General features: G+C 39.7%; 1 protein-coding gene across 5 annotated transcripts in view; it reads left to right on the forward strand.

Annotated features, from left to right (window-relative positions):
* Positions 1–17,756, forward strand: part of zcchc2 (zinc finger, CCHC domain containing 2) — a 41,523-nt gene that overhangs the window by 4,981 nt on the left and 18,786 nt on the right. For 4 of the 5 annotated variants that reach the window (XR_005131851.1, XR_005131852.1, XM_017707405.2 and 1 more), the window contains exons 2-4: positions 1,478–1,589; positions 3,287–3,357; positions 15,954–16,025. Coding sequence is in view for 3 of the 5 variants with exons in the window: in XM_017707405.2 (XP_017562894.2) it covers positions 1,478–1,589; positions 3,287–3,357; positions 15,954–16,025 (255 nt within the window). In the remaining 2 variants the exon portion in view is untranslated. The remainder of the gene's footprint in view (positions 1–1,477; positions 1,590–3,286; positions 3,358–15,953; positions 16,026–17,756) is intronic. The other variant, XM_037547699.1, reaches the window with a different exon arrangement.

Here is a 17,756-nt window from a genome sequence, read left to right on the forward strand (position 1 = left end):
CATGGCTGGGGTTCAGAATAACCCCACTGATGTCATGGTTTTCACTCTGACCTTTAGCTGGTGTGGCTGTCAGGCCTGATTTGCCATGACATGGTGGATAAACCGTTGAGGTCATAGAAAGGAAATGCCTTTGGATGTTAGCCTATGCGTTCTGGTACACACACACTTAAACCACCCATCCAGCGATTGTTGAGTTGTTTCCGGAACAGATCCATCTGTGCTGGTTTTAATGAGTGTGAATATAGTACTTACTTTTCTGGATGACTTTATAGGTGCAACCAACGTTCTCCAACAGACTCAAATAGTGAGTTGGTATGCCATAACTGTCTGGTGTCTCTAAAATCTTCTCCTCGTTCACACTTCTTCAGAATGTTCTCTCCCCCATTGACCCTGTTCTAGATTTTCTTCTGTATTCACACTGTACTTGAATGTCCTGCCCACTTTTACATGGTTGTAGAATGTTCACTAAGGATGCTTCGATATGCAAATTGACAACCAATGGCAATAACCTATATTTTCATTTACATATCTACCAATGATGACACAGACATTTATACAAATGTTTGAAATTGGGGCTCTATCTATCTGGATTAGCATTATACAGGGAAATAAATTAATTGCTGTAGGGTTATAAATTTAGTAAAATGGATAGATGGTTAAAATATTGAACGTCAGTCTATTTTTTTTACTCATATGATTCTGATATCATTGAGCATCATTAATAACCTTCCTGTTTTTCTTCAGGAATGTTCTTTTTTCCTTTGTAGTGTTCTAAAATGTTTTTCTTTCATTTACACCTGTCTAGAAAGTTCTCCCCATTTACGTTCATCTACAAAAGTTCTCCCCAATTCACACTCTTCTTGAATGTTGTCCCCATTTTCACTGTTCCAGAATGTTCCTGCCATTTACATCTTTACCGAATGTTCTTTCCATTTACATGGTTCTGGAAAGTCTTCCAAAGTTACAGTGTTTTAGAAAGTTATCCTTAGTTATCCTTACTGATTTAGAACAGTTTAATATTTCCTGGTTCTTTTGGCATATTGTTCTTATTTTAGAACGGCCAATGTTAGTGTTGGTGTTTGTTGAGGAATATTAGGTCAGTATACTGTGGCTTTTAGAGGTCTAACCTAGTTCAAGCAAAAGTGCTATCCTGGCTAAGGGTGAATGAAAGTTGTAGCACAGTCTAATTTGCATTATGCAAATTGGTGGTTACTTATGTTCATTATCAGCTGTGATGGCATTTCCAATCTCAATTTACTTTTAAGTGGACTGGACCATTTCTAAGGAACACACAATAGGTGGCAGTTACAGAGTCATATTACGTACATTTGCCTACTTATGCCCTAATCTCATTGACAGTAGCACACAACTTCCAGATGTGGTGAGAGACTCATGGTGGGAACATGTACTATGCATACATAGTTTTTTGTAATATTGATGAATCCACTGAATGATTTTCTTTTCTCTGTTGCTTTAGCAGAACGAGTTTTCTCGGCCAGACTACCTCTGTTCACACACTGAGGGGAGCAGAACGTGGTCACCATGTCCTGGTCCAGTCCAGCGCCTCAGCAGCATGCCTCAGAGACAAGGTACAGTACATTAACATGAATTGGTCCTTCTTCAGTCCTCTACCAGAGCTATTCAGCTGACATTACCATTCTGTAGAAGTAGGTCTACGCATTGGTTAATGATTGCTTTTGCAGTTTTGACCTTGGCAATTCTGATATTGCAAAAAGGCACAATATGCTAAATAGATCTTTTATAAATTCTAAATTGAGCAACCTGAAAAGGCCCTCCACATGGTGATTTCTATGTTTGTTTAGATGGATCTAGGCATTCACTTGACCCAACAAACAAATAATTGTGGCCAAAATAATGCTGGCCAGTCATTTGGCATAATACACAGTATATATTTCCAAAAGTCTTCACTCACCCATGGAAATCATTGAATTCAGGTGTTCCAATCACTTCCATGGCCACAGGTGTATAAAACCAAGCACCTAGTCCTGCAGACTGCTTCTACAAACATTAGTGAAAGAATGGGTCGCTCTTAGGAGCTCAGTGAATTCTAGCATGATACCGTGATAGGATGCCATCTGTGCAGTTGTGAAATTTCTTCACTACTAAATATTCCACAGTCAACTGTCAGTGGTATTATAACAAAGTGGAAGGGATTGGGAACAACAGCAACTCAGCCATGAAGAGGTAGGCCATGTAAAATGACAGAGCGGGGTCAGCGGATGCTGAGGCGCATAGTGTGCAGATGTCACCAACTTTCTGCAGAGTTAGTTGCTGCAAACCTCCAAACTTCATTTGACCTTCAGATTAGCTCAAAAACAGTGCATAGAGAGCTTCATGGAATGGGTTTCCAAGGCCAAGCAGCTACATCCAAGTCTTACATCACCAAGCGCAATGCAAAGTGTCGAATGCAGTGGTGTAAAGCAGCGCCACTGGACTCTAGAGTAGTGGAGATGTGTTCTCTGGAGTGATGAATCACGCTTCTCCATCTGGCAATCCAATGGACAAGTCTAGGTTTGGTGGTTGCCAGGAGAAACGGTACTTGTCTGACTGCATTGTGCCAAGTGTAAGGTTTGGTGGAGGGGGGATTATGGTGTGGGGTTGTTTTTCAGGAGTTGGGCTCGGTCCCTTAGCTCCAGTGGAACTCTTAATGCTTCAGCAGACCAAGAGATTTTGGACAATTTCATGCTCCCAACTTTGTGGGAACAGTTTGGGGATGGCCTCTTCCTTTTCCGACATGACTGCACCAGTGCACAAAGCAAGATCCATAAAAACATGGATGAGTGAGTTTGGTGTTGAAGAACTTGACTGACCTACACAGAATCCTGACCTCAATCCAGTAGAACGCCTTTGGGATGAATTAGAGCGGAGACTGTGAACCAGACCTTCTCATCCAACGTCAGTGTCTGACCTCACAAATGTGCTTCTGGAAGAATGGTCAAAAAAATCCCATAAACACACTCCTAAACCTTGTGGAAAGCATTCCCAGAAAGAGTCGAAGCTGTCATAGCTGCAGAAGGTGAGCCGACATCATGTTAAACCCTATGGATTAAGAATGGGAAGTCACTCAATTCATATGCGTGTGAAGGCAGATGAGCGATTACTTTTGGCAATATAGTGTATTTAAAACCCACAGAAGAACCCTTGACTCATTAAGGGCCAGTAATATAATCTCAGCATTGAACATTGTCAGTTTCATGCAGCAGCACTTGACAGTACAGAACTCGCAGCAGCAGAATTCTGATGCTTCTGTTCTTTGATGTTGCAGTGGTACACATTGAGAAGATCCTACTTAAGGAGATCTCTCTAGGAGGGGACTGCAGACAGTACAGTTTTGAGGTATGTTCACGCCGCTGTCTACAAGCTTTCATATTCATTCAGAAAAAGGGTGTGTGCTTTTAGCAACAGTTGTGCTGATGTGAAACGACACAGGATTTGGTGTGGATTAACCCACTTTTAGAAGGTAATAAATGTGATGCCGGTACATAAATATTACGACATCTACATTCTACCTGGATTAGCATTACAGACAGTATAACATTATTTCTCTAGGGTTACAAAAGCAATACAATGAATAAAACGCAGACATTTTAGCTCAGCAGCCCACTGTTGTCTAAACATTCTACTCTTACAGAGTACTGTAGAGTATATTGTGCATTTCTAAATATAGTATTTGTGTTGCGTATACACTGATCAGCCACTTTATTAAGTACATCTCCTTGTACTACAATCTTTGTCCATTTTATCACGTTTACGTACCATACATGTGCACTTTGTAGTTCTACAGTTACAAGCTGTAGTCTATCTGTTTCTCTGCATTCTTTGTTGGCCCACATTTAGCCTGTTCTTCAAAGGTCAGGACCCCCATGGACCCTCACAGAGCAGGTATTATTTGGATGGGGCATCATTTGCAGCCCTGCAGTAACGCTGACGTGGTGGTGTTGTGAGTGGATCAGACACAGCAGTACTGCAGGAAGTTTTTAAAAACCTGTGTCACGGCTGGACTGAGAATAGTCCACCAACCAAAAATATCCAGCCAACAGTGTCCTGTGGGAAGCATCCTGTGACCACTGATCAAGGACTAGAGGACAAATAAAACAAACTGTGAAGCAACAGGTGACCTACTGTCTCTGACTTAACATCTAAGAGGTGAATCAGGAGCATCTAAAAGAGTGGGTAGAAAATGTATAGCGTTTCATTCAAGTGTCCCAGCAACACAACAGGGCTGAGAATGATCCACCACTTAAATAGTACCTGCTCTGTGGGGGTCCTGACAATTGAAGAACAGGGGCTACAGAGACTAACAAATTATCCACAGAAATAAATGAACTATAGTCTGTAATTGTAGAACTACAGCGTGCACGTACCTACATGGTAAGTGGACCTGATAAAATGGACAATGAAAGGTACAAGGATGGTGTACTTACACTTAAACTTTAAAAATGGTAAAAACGTGCTAACTAAACAATAGCAAACAGTGTTCTTCAAAAATTTCCAGAATACCTTATTGGAATACTAGGATGCTAATAAGAAAGACTTGTAAACATGTAAAACACTATGTGGCAAAAAGTGTATCAATGGGTGTTTCCTTTAGGGATGTGCATTCTGACTAATTTTGATATCAGAGTATCCATAAGAGTTAACAGATATCCAGCTAACCACAGAGAGAGACAAGACCGTTCAACCCAGCCTGTTTAATGATAAAAGCCTTGCTGTCTCAGCCTTCTCAGTCTCATGTTTAACAGCGTATTTTTCACAATGCACTTATGTTTCGGAATAGCAAAGTATAATATACTCACAAATACAAGCAACTTTTGGATTTTACAGTTGTGATAAAACCTAAAATCTTAATTTGACTGAATTCTTGGTCTGTATATTTTCTCCCTCTTCCTGTGATGAAACAGTGACTACCAGAGTCCTGATTTCAGTATTCGAACACTGGCACCTCAAGCGGTTAAGAGTACTTGAGTACCCTTGTACATCTCTAGTGTCCACCAGGTTCTGTTTCTTCACTTATATATTGTTATGGTTGTGTTAACAGCACTCGCAAACACCTTGTAAGGTGTCATTTAAGGCGTTATGCCTGATTTACTGCATAAATGAGCATGTTATGCTGTGTGTACTTTTCCAAATGGCATCAAAATTCATTTTACCATGCAGAGGCACTCTGACTCTCGTCACCCTCTCCCTCTTGCCTGTTGGCGTTCAAGTCTCACGCCGTGCTTCATCTGTGCTTGTTCCATTTGCATAATACATGGGACTCAGAAGGGCTCAAAAATGGGTTCTGCAGCTGCAGGCTCAACCTGAGTGCTGTACAGGGTTGTAGAGCTGAAATTTCGAACTGAACCAGAATACAGCATGAATACGATTTCTACCTGCATATCCACATAAAGCACAGCACCATGATTTGAATTTAAATCCAAATTTAGCCTGGCAAGTTTGTGTCCAACCTGATCAAACCTGGCCCGAAACTAGAGACTGAATGACACTCAACATTCGGAATACAGATTTGCAGATTTGCATTGTTATTTAAATATAGTGACATTCATCTCAAGTTATTGTTCAGGTCAACTGGTAGTATTATAAATTAGCCTTGTGAGATCAATTGCAATGTACTATTGCCCGATTGTGTTCTGTAGACATTGCAATTGAAGATTGTGTTGTGGGGGTTTGTAGTGGCTGTCAAGATGGAGCTGCATTCCAAAAAAGAGCCACTATGACATGCCGACAGCACACCGTGTAGGTGTGTGTTCAGGAGAAAAAAAAATTCAAATAGTCTCTGAGGTGCTGCAACTGACTTAGACTGAGAGATCTTTTTAATGGAAAACCGTGGATCTTTTCTCCAGTAACCTGTTTCAGAATGGGAGGTGATGTGGTAGTGGCACATAGAAGACATCCACATGCTCGTTTTTCAGATCATGAACCTTTTGGATAGCTTTGTTAATGCTATATTTTGATAGTTCTTGCTGTAGGTTTAAGAAGTCATGCGTTCACCAGCTATAAATCACTTTAAAAATCATAAAATGGCTAGTTACCATATAAAAGTAGACTATAGGTTACTGTTACTGCAGCCTATTATTGTTGGGTTATTAATAACAATGATGCGTATTGTTTTGTACTTTGCTTTTAATCACTTTATGTAATCACAACATCAAAATAATGTAATACGTCACCATTCATGTTATGCAAGGGAAGCCATTGTCTGTGTGGAAGCCTGCAGTACGGTTTTATCTGATTAGCAAGGACCAAAATTGGCAGTCATGGTAGATGTAATCTATCTGCGATTTATGATACTGTTTTCAGTTGACGTTAAGTCACTTATGCCTAACCCCAAGTACAGTGTAAATAATGTTTTTCTGGGATTAAGCTATTTAATAGCAAAAATGGTTAAAATGACCATCTATAATTCCAAATGGTAGCATCTTGTAACATTTATCTCATAGCCAACACAAATAACTGCAGCGTACTATGAGTGGGCTATGAGAAACTTGAAAGTTTCAGACATGCAAATTCAAACTTGATCTGTGCTATGCAGACATTCATGAACCCTGCTTAACCGTAACAAATATAGTGGGGTTTCTTCACGTTTGAACTGCATTTTTAAGTTCTGTGCAACACACAATAGGGATAGCTTTTACATCTCCCTGCAGTCGGGTGAAGAGGGATGCACAGGCTGAGCTGTAAACATCCGGTTGTTGACAGAGTGGACAGCCCCTGGCCTGGCTCAGAGCAAGAGAGTGAGAGAGAGGATGGCTCAGTGCCAGACTCTCTCTCTATCTCTCTCTCTCTCTCTCTCTCTCGTCTGCTGAAGGAAGAGGGAGGAGGGAAGAGAGAGTGAAAGGAAAGGAGCCAGTGTTTTGTGTGTTGGCTTTACTTTTGGCTCTCTAATGACTCCTGTCATTGTTTCAGGGTGACTGTTGTGGTTCTTGTGGGGAAAAGTAAGCAAGTTTAGCCAGGAAGACCCACGCCTCCCCCTCCATGCTTACACACACAATCTTGCTTCCTGCTGGGCTCTGATAGAGAGGAAGGGATTCCCAGCAATTCTTAGAGATACTGTGTTCTCTGCTCCAGCGTTCAGTGGAAGTGTGACTTTTAAACATTAGGGCAGAGGGAAGGTTTTGATCTAAAAGAAAGATTAAAAACAGCAACAAAAACATTTGGAAATCATTAAAGCTGTTGTCCAGAAATGAGTCACTCAAATTTGTCACAGTGGGTCATAGGGGACCACAGGACAGTTCACTGTTTTCTTGGTTGTGACATGCCAGATTCAACTCTTCAACTAATTATCCAGCCGTCAAGTCAGATGTGTTGAAACTTGGTGGGGGGAAATAGCAGAGTGTTGTTACCCTGTAGGAATAACTTGGCATTAGGGGTGGGTGATACAAAATCAAACTGTTACCACAATAAGTTTTAATCAGGAAAATGATCTATCACAATGTGCTAAAAATAAAAAGGAAATTATTAGTATTATTGTTGTAAACTATATATAAGTATAAATAAGTGAATAAATAAATAAATGGCCTTTTGCTGTAATGCAGCTCCAAGTACACATATACCAGGTATTCAGTGTTTTTAATGGCTTCCCTTGTGTTGGGAGCTGGGGTAGAGCAAGAATATGGACTGATTGAGGGTTCTGTTGACTGGTTTGAAAACAGTTGGGCCAGCTTGAACTTTTAAGGCAACTTGTTTTATAGCTTTTTTGAGTCAATGTGAGGGCATTGATTAACAAGTTAACTCTAAATCTGTGAAGACAATTGCCTTAAAATGAAGCTGGCATGTGTTTTTACAGTGTAGCTTTGTTTAGTATTATTATTCAAACTGTCTGAGTTTCTGTTTCATTGATCTTGTGGAGTGAAGCAGAGGTGCTCTCTGCATGAAATGCAGGCATACCCACTAGGAAAGGTGGTTGACTTGGCTCTCCAGCTATTCAGAGCAACATGTTTTAATCATTACAGATGTAGGCAGATGCAGTGTTAGGAGTCTTGCCTGAAGAACTCTTAATGGAAATCAGTTTTAGGGGATATAGGGGATACTGGTATTCACTTACACATTGGTATCCCAGTCCTACTGTGTGTAAGATGTCACTTTGTGGTGAACAGACATGGGCTCTATCACAGTGTCCTAGATGGCAAAAAAAGCAGAAGGTGAAAGTCTAGGGTGTTTATGTGCTTCCAGTGTGTGTGTTTTTTTTTGTTTTTTTTTAAATACCGTTCCAGCTTTTTAGTGCTTTAGTTAGGCTTTGGGAAAGGTCATTACAGAGCAGCTTTATTTCCATGCTAAACAGAATTCACACATTCTTTTTTTTTTTCTCCCGAGTGCCCATTAACTCTTTGTTTCTGATGATGTATTTACCCCAAAAAGGCCATTGTCAACTTCTGAGAAGCATTTAGTCCTGCATATAGAAGCTACAAGCTTTATATCAAAGAGGCAGGTTTGAATGGGTTGTTCCTTGAAATATCCAGCCCATGGCTCTGATCAAAAGAATATCTCTCTCTGGTTTTTCTTCCCCCTGAAAGGGAAGAGTGTATCCTTCTGGCGACGGTTCCTCAGAGGCTGGAGGCGTGTGTGAGACATATTGAGGACACTTGTTAGGATGTGACTAGCCTTTCTCCCGCCTCCTCCGGCTTCAGCCAACACCAGCAAGTAGTGATAAGGAGTAGCTCTGACGCTGCTTACGGTGGAAGTGTTCTTGAATGCCACTCTTTGTCATTACTAGTTCACTGTGTGGCAACACAGAATGGCAGAAAATCAGTTCAGTCCATGCCGTGAGCAAAATGACATCTATTCAGTCAGGAGTAAATAGACCTGCCTCTTTTTGTTTTACCTTGTCTGGTGGTAAAAGTGGCTTGCTTGAATTCATTTCAGGACCCAATTCATAGCCAATGCGGCAGTTGGTTGAGGTTAATTGCTTGGCAAAAAAATCCAACTTATACAGTCTTCCCATTACGTTAATTGTAGATTTGCTGAGGGATGTCTGGTATCTGAATTTTACGTCTTTATATTTGAGCTAGAGCTGTGAAGCTTGATAGCATATAATGGAAACTTGTAGCTCGCCATGTAGCGCTGTGCAAGCTGCATCTCTAAACTATCACACACTACCCTCAAACCAGAACTGGTGGTTATGTAATCAGACTTGTTTGTGATTTTAAAAATGTCTAATATACTTGCTGCATATAACTACTAAATGGTAATGGTAATCTTTTTGAAGGCTGAATTTCTGTGCATTTGTCTAGTTATATATAGTTTTTTAAGCACTTATTCGCTATATTAGTTCTATAGTTCTATAGAAGACATTTTGGATGCCATTTGAGGTCATTTGAACTTTTTGCTGAGTTATTATTTTAAGGGGCTATCTAGCTCTGCCTCGACACACTCACACATGCACACATATAGGGCAGCCTGTAAAAGGGAGTGCTTGCTGTGCGGTACCATCTGCTTGTGGGAGTGTGCTTTTGCCAGAACATCCATCTTCCTTAGCTCAGGCTAAGCTGCATGCTCACTAACTGAACAGGAGTCTTTGGGCCTGAATGGCAAAAACTGTTAGTATAACCAGTCAGCAATAGACCACTGTCTGCTCAAATTAGCTAATTTTCTGGTGATTAGGTAGGTCTTTAGCCTTATCAAAAGGTTTCCACCTGTCAATATGGTCTATTATCCTCTGCTCTGCTGATTTTAAATGTCTGGTCTGTTACTGATGCTTATCATCAGTATGCCAGTACTATATCTATACCATCGTTAATACTCATCAACGGTTCAACATGGAATGCATTTACATGCACTTAATAATGCGACAACTGCAGAAGATTAGATTTTGACAGTAATCTGATCAACACGATGAGGAAACTCTGGGTCCATATGAGTCAGGCAGTAATCAGATTTCTACTTTGCAGCCAGCCAGTAAACTCCCAGAAGATGTGACACAGACGTAATGTAAAACTCAAACTTTATGCTGCGTTTTCTTTAAATATCTTGCCACTTTACTTGAGAATATGAACATGCATTATTAGGAGATGAAGAATATTTAAAATGTTTATTTATGTTTGGTTTCAGCGTCACTCAGTGTTTTGCTGCGTCTCGCGACATCCACCGTCTATTCTGGACATGGGCAGACTAAGAAATTTGAAAGAAATCATAGTAAGAGTTTACATGCATTGAGAAATCTGATTACTGAGCTTAAATCCAACTCTCTTTATCAGATTTCTTAATTGGATTTCTATTTCGGAGTATGGTGTTTACATGACCTTTCCAGCTTGGCAGCACTGTGTGATAGGGAGAGACATAGCTAGCAGGTAGAATTGGGTGCGACTAAATTGGAGAGAAAACAAAAGAAAAAAAAATGAAAACATTTGAGTGAGAGTAATAATTGAAATTTTAATCATTTAAATAATTAATTTTAATTAATTATTACATGAATGATTAATTATTAATAATCACTTAATTTGAATAATTTTAGCACACGCAGCCCGTACAGCTCTGCTACAAACAGAAAGAAGAGCTTTGTTCTCAGCACCTGCCATTTGTGGACAATTCAGCTGAAAATGGTTGGAGTGCAAACTTACCCTATAAGAGTTGTTAGTTGTAACAGATAGAGGGGCTAGTCCTAACAGTTGCTGAAAGTCTGTCAGATTGATGCAAAACATGATTAATTCCATACAATATAGTGCTGTTTGAACTAGATGAGTTTCTCAGCCTAAATACATAAATATATATACATTAAAACGAATATGATTAGTGAAAAGACTTCATTTGTTTTTGACCTGAAAGTGGATCTACAAATAGTAACATTTCATAAAAATGAAATATATTTTATTTACATGATCTCTATAGTATGTTATTTGAAATATCTGATTGAGTATATGGGCTTTTTTCAAGGTTTCTTTGCAATACTGCGTTACAACTAACCCTGCCATGTGGAGGCTGTACTGTAGCCTGGATGCCTCTCACAATGAGTTATTTACACACAACTCAGTAGCTCAGTAACCAAAAAATCTACAGAGTGAATCTTGAGAAATATTTGTCTTACTGTCATCAAAATTTGCAGATGATGTTGCTATGGCAATAAGATAATATGACTAAAAGCATTTTCTTCTTTAACCTGTTTAATTAAATAAAACATCCAGGTTATATTTTACCTTGTGTTAGGTTTAGCCCTGCTCTCCCCTACTCATATCTTATTGATTATAATGTGATTCTTGCAAAGAACATACACTAATTAGTGTAGCATCAGGTAGGCCCTAAATTGGGGCATCAGCTTTAAGCTTTGTTACTTGCAATATGAGACTGTTTTCAGTTACATTTGAGTGCAGTTATTCACCGATGAAATGTTTTATGGCTGTATTTCTTGTGAAAGAACAGGAAACCGTGGTTGACAGGTGTGTTTGAAATGCATTAGTCATAAGTAATGTATTCTGATCACACAGCCTACTATTATATAATCCGGGTAACAGTCTCAAATAGCTTCCTCTTATCAAGCCTCATGCTGTTCGAGTCTAGCTGCATTAATCTGCAGGATTGCTACAAGCAGGAGATGGCCAAGTGCCTCACACTGAAGTGGATGAGTTGTGCTTTTGGCTTGACTTGCCAAGTAGAGATTCTTGAGCTAATACTTTGTTTCCCATTTATCCAAAGAGGGTGCTGGTAGGGGCAGAATGGTCCACTTTTTACTTTAAAAAAAAAAAAAGAAAAGAAAAAAGCAGGAAGCAATCTCGTCTCGCTCTTGGCTTTCTCACTTTTCCCATCCAAACACCCAGCTGCATTTCAAACAGAGATGCCCATACATCACTGCCAGTGGAGTTCTAACTCCCTAACCTCTCCCATGCTAGCCACACTAGTCCTGTGTTTCAGTTCAGGCGCAGTGGACAATATTTTTAAGCCGTTTTCGCAATAGACGTGGTAACCGTGCTGCATATCGCACTGTGCGGTGCCATATGCTATATGCTTCTATGTTAATCAATGTAGCCTTTCACATGGGAAGCGCCAGAATACGTTTTGGGTCTTATTTCTGACACATGCGGCATGCCAGAAAGAGTACAGAACTGCAATGTCTGTGCTATAAAATACAATCTGGCTAATAAACAAATCAACAGGTGGCTGAAATCCTTTAGGTTAATGTTGTGAACACACGGCCATCTCCTCCTCTTCATATGGCACTATGTCACCTGGTGGGAAAGCCGGCAACAGTCAAGGCAGCTAGTCAAGATTTTATTGTGGATCTGTTTGTCATCTACATACAGCATATGAGTAATAAATGGACAATACAGACATTTATATTATGTGAAAATGCCACACAAATGGCAACCACTCCTGCTTCGCAATGTATGCGTGTTGCGTCCAGTGTGAACTAACAGACTTTGCGGAGTGGTTCCAGTTCTATGTCGCATCTGGTGTGAAATGGGCTTTATATTATACATCCTGTTCTTCACTATCTTGAACCCAGCTTTTTATAAGACCGCAAAGTACCTCATGTCATTGAATGATTCTTTGGTGTGCAGTAAGCAAACACTCGCAAGCTAGCTATAATAAAAAATGGCCATTTGTCATTTGAAAATTTAGAAATCTTTAGCTACATATCACAAATAGCCCAAAACATAAAGTGGTGTAGAAATATAATTATTGAAGAGCAAAGATATCATAGACCCTCAAGCTGGAAGGCCCTTCACAATTCAAGCTGGATTTGTTTAACCTGAAAAGGTTTGGTGATGTAATTTGTAAGAAATTCGACTGGCTGATTGCTGTGGAATAAAGTATTTCCCCAAATTACCACAGATAACCTGGATGTTTACTTCAGTGTTAAGATTAGAATTTCTAGTTAGTACAAGATGGGGTAGCATTAGGCTAGTAAAGTGGGCTTGGTTAACTTGACAAATGTTCCATGACAGGACAGAAATCGCTCTGCCTTCGGAGAGGTACCTTCAGATGTTTAATTTCATTCTCCTTATAGTTGGCCCATCACTAACAATATTTTAGTTTACAGTAGTGCTGTTTTAAACCTGCGGGTAAAGGAACTGTGCCAAGAACTCAGTTTTAGCAGTTTGCCTTGTCTCCTGGCTTCCAGAAACCTGATGTGAAAAAGTGCCAAACCACCAAAAACAATTACAGATGTCCAATATCAGGATTTGTTATTACATTACAGTGAAGTTAATTCAAACAGGGCTGCTATTATTGAAGGAGCTCAGAGTTTCATGAATTATACAAGGTAATTAGCTGTCGGTAGTCTCTCACATCGCAGTACCTCCCTAGGTAAAACTAATCCAGCTTAAGGAGGAGCTTAACTAACATTTGAAATTTCAAATGGACGCTTCTGCTGATGTTAAAACCACACAGATGGCCTGTCCCAAATGGGAAAGCTCTGCATTCAGCCTCCCAAATCAGCTCTTTGGTGATGTCATTTGGTGATATACATATCAGTGTATATAGTACAGGAGTCCTTGAGGGTTGCATGTGGGACAAACATATAAATTGATTATGCATGTATTGTACTTGGGAAAGTTATTAGCTATTACGCTTGTATACAGTGGCTCAGTATAGAATCTAAGCATACTGCAACTCAGTGACAGTGAAGGTAAATTAATTAACTGCATTTGCAGTATTTTGTGTCATGTAAACAATTCCGTCCACTCTGATTGCAATATTGCATGGAATTATAAATAAGAGGCCACAGCTGAGACCACAGTGCTGTGGGCACCAAAAATGACCCTGTACGATGGGAGTGGGCAATATGACGATACTTATTATAATGAGATATAATGTCACAGTATGCTTTTCAGCATAATGTAAAAATACAGCCTGTTGCTTTACTAAGAGCATAATTATGCCTGGTTAATTGCATTTAATACATTGTAATATGTTAAATGTTGACTTAAAAACATATTCATAGTTTTATGGAGTTTTTTATTAAATGTGGCACTGCTGTTTTTTGTCTGATCCAATTTATCAAACTTCAGAAAAACTAAATCTTATATGCATGTTGAGTATCAAGATAATGTATTGAATTATCTTGATGTTATTTTTACCATATCGACCACCCTTACTGTACAGCCCTTGCAAATGAGAGCCACAAAAATGAAAAATACACCATTTAGGATGAGGGGGGAAAAACTCCAAGACCGCCTCTCTATGTGTTGACCGCTGAGGACTGTGCTGCGTGTTAGCCTGCTATTAAGACATCAGTATTCACTCAGAGCTTGTGGGGGCCTTACAAACAGTCTGCTGGCAAGTGGGGATCCAGACAAAACAGCCTGTTGGCCCTTATTAAGAGCGAGATGTTTACTCTGCGCTGTGGGCCGCCTCGCTGTTGAAAGAGGCCGATTTAGAGTCACAGATAAACACTTCGACACCCTCTCTTTGGCGTCTGGGGAATGATGAATTGCTGTAATTACAGCCGTCCTCTTATCGACTCTCTCTTCGCAGGGATCTGCCAGAAAATTTCACAATCACCAGCATATTTCCCCCCATTTGTTTGAGCTCATCATCAGGAGATGAGATATCCAGAAGTGGCACAGTTCCCCACTCCGCCGCCTGACCTCACTGTAAACCCACAAACATAATTTGAGTGTTGCAACATTTTATTATTATCCGCAGATCAGAAAGTCAACAGTTAATGTGCTGTTTCCAGAAATACATGCTGATTTGCCTCATCGTCCAACCTCTAGCGTGTGTTCTGGAACATTCTGGAAGCTTCTGAGATGACTCACCATGCTCTGATAGGATGAGCAGGGGGTTTTGTACTGAACTCTTCTATATTAATTGTTTCCAGTGAGCTCCGAAGCTGTCCAGCTATTTGGACTTGGACAGGGTGTAAATATTTAGCAGCTGAAGGGAACAGTTTTTCTCAATCTAGCCTCAATTTAATCTAGTTTGTATCTGCTTTAGTGATGGAGCCTCCAGTCTCTGGAACAGCATGCTTATAAGCTGTTTCCTAAATGGAGCACATTATAGGCCATTGCATGAAAGAATTGAGGCCAGTTTAGAATATTAGGTTTGCCATTACAAAGCAACTTAAAAAAAAAAAAAAAAACCTATAGTTACAGCACAAACCTATGCACTTACAATAAAGGTGCCAAAGAGGGTTCTTTGGATGCCATAGGAGAACAGCTTTTTAATTTCCTAAAGAACCTTTTAATGGATGTTTCTTTAAATAACCATTTTTGAAAAGTCTAAAGATGCATTATTGCTTAAAATATACATTCCTGCTTAAGATTAGTTAATTGTATTATAAAATCCTTAAGCTTCATCAGGAATTATGGTTTTGTGCCCCCCCCCCATCAATGTTCTCTCACTGCACTACCCAGCATGCATTACACAAATACATCATACAACCATTTGTGTCAATCAATCCTTGCTGCCCAAACTAGTGACTGATCTGTGGAGATATAAATACAGTCAAGCTAGCAATGGTGTAACTCTTACATAAAACTGTATATTGTCAGAAGGTGATTTTCCTAGTCTGTCACACTACAGACAACTGTGGCAATGCAGCAGTTTTGGTTGTTCACCAAAAAAGCGCACAGAAGAGAAATGATCTGGTGCAATGAGCGAATGTAGCCGTATTGGAATTCTGAAACATTCTGGGCACACACTTCATAGCTGATGTCACTGCTTTGATGCTTGTAGTTTCTCATACGTCAGACCTGGCCAGATTGTTTTAGGACATGGGCCTAAATTTTGCAGTGACCTTTTATATAGCTTGTAACGTTAAAAGAGATGACATGGTAGAAAACCTTTTACATTGGCTTTTGATATTTTTGTTAGTGTATTAAATGACAAAGCTCTATAAAGCAGTAAATAGTAGGGAGGCAGAAGTTATGCAAGCTGACCATAAGGAGGGAAGTTAGTCATGTCAGGTGAAATACTGTACTGCTGAAAGGAAACCTTGCATCTGTCTTGGTTTAGAGTAACACTTTCCTGTAAGTCTAACCTCGTCTCTCTCTTTCCAGGTGAAATGGTCAGACTCGTCGTCTACTGCTGTGACCAAAAGTCACCGTGAATTACAGGACTTTCTGTTGAAGGTATTTCTGCTATTAAAGTGTTGCTATTGCAGTGCTCAGTTTGTGGATGGCAGGTGCATTTCATTTAAATTAAAGAGCATCTTTTTCTTTTTTGAAAGTAAAGCATGGCCTTTATGTCCTCATGGTTATATAATAAAATAGAAGCATTCACTTTGCAGTTTACCAACAGTGAGCGCTAGATGCTATTATAAATAGAAGTAAATTCATTGAATAAAGCAAAGTGCCTAATGTCATGGAATAGTATGCCTTACACCTGCATGACCCAAGCTTTTAGACATAGTTCCAACAGAAATTTGTGCAAAATTTTCTTCTTGCACAAAGAAGTTAACTGGCCATGTTTTGTATCAAAGGTTTATTTATTTTGTTTTGCGCATTAGCTACAAGTAATGGGGAGCTTGTACCCACATGTAAACATCATGCAAAATGCATTCTTGCTTACTTGCTTTATACTGTGTTGTAAAGTTATTTTTACCCCTTTAATCTGCTTAGCTGAGAAACATTCTATCTGTGCTTTTATTTGCAATAACAGCACATTTATGACTGTCCTGACTGGCTTATATAAAAAACTGACAGTGCATACATTAGATAACTTTTTTATAACATAATGTGTGAGCTGCAGCCCATTCGGTCTGATTCTGAAGAACTGTGTGGCAGCAGGTCTACACTGAATCAAACCTATCTCTGTTTGTAAGCAAACTTTTGAGTCAACAGCTGTGACCACAGAGCGACTAAACAAACGGGAAATAGCCAGAACTATAAAGAACAGAGTACAATTCTGTTACAACTGGTGAAATGCTTCATAGCTTGTCTGGAACAAAACAACATCAGATTAATCTGAGGGAAAAAATGTGCTGAACCTGATGTTGCAACAGTTTAATGGCTCTGTGCAAAACACAACAACATTAGAGCATACAGTACTGAGCAAAAGTCTTAGGCACCCAAGACACATTTTCAAAATCGATTTATTTGTGTAGTATGTGTTATTTATATACAGGGTGGGCCATTTATATGGATACACCCAAATAAAATGGGAATGGTTGGTGATATTAACTTCCTGTTTGTGGCACATTAGTTTATGGGAGGGGGAAAACTTTTCAAGATGGGTAGTGACCATGGTGGCCATTTTGAAGTTGGCCATTTTGGATCCAACTTTAGTTTTTTCAGTGGGAAGAGGGTCATGTGACACATCACACATCATGTGATAGCAACACCGCAGAAGCACAGGCTTCCAGTATCCGTAGTTTCAGGTGCTGCACATCTCGTATCTTCACAGCATAGACAATTGCCTTCCGATGACCCCAAAGATAAAAGTCTAAGGTCAGATCGGGAGACCTTGGGGGCCATTCAACGGGCCCACAACAACCAATCCACTTTGGTAGCTGGCATGTTCCCTGAGTTTTTCCAGTAAGATGGTGCACCACCACATTATGGGTGTCAGGTCTGAGCATTCCTAGATTAACAGTTTCCTGGAAAGTGAAACAACTGCGGTGTTGCTATCAGTGTGTGAAGAGTGGGAGAAGAGGGTTGCGTTGACAATCCAACACAATGGGCAGCACTTTGAACACATTTTATAAGTGGTCAGAAACTTGTAAATAACTCATGAAAGAATAAAGTTACGTTAAAACCAAACACACCATTGTTTTTCTTGTGAAATCCTCAATAAGTCTGATGTGTCACATGACCCTCTTCCCATTGAAAAAACTAAAGTTGGATCCAAAATGGCCCGCCATG

This window comes from Pygocentrus nattereri, chromosome 19 (assembly GCF_015220715.1).
Source record: "Pygocentrus nattereri isolate fPygNat1 chromosome 19, fPygNat1.pri, whole genome shotgun sequence".
In the NCBI taxonomy this organism is placed as follows: Eukaryota; Metazoa; Chordata; class Actinopteri; order Characiformes; family Serrasalmidae; genus Pygocentrus; species Pygocentrus nattereri.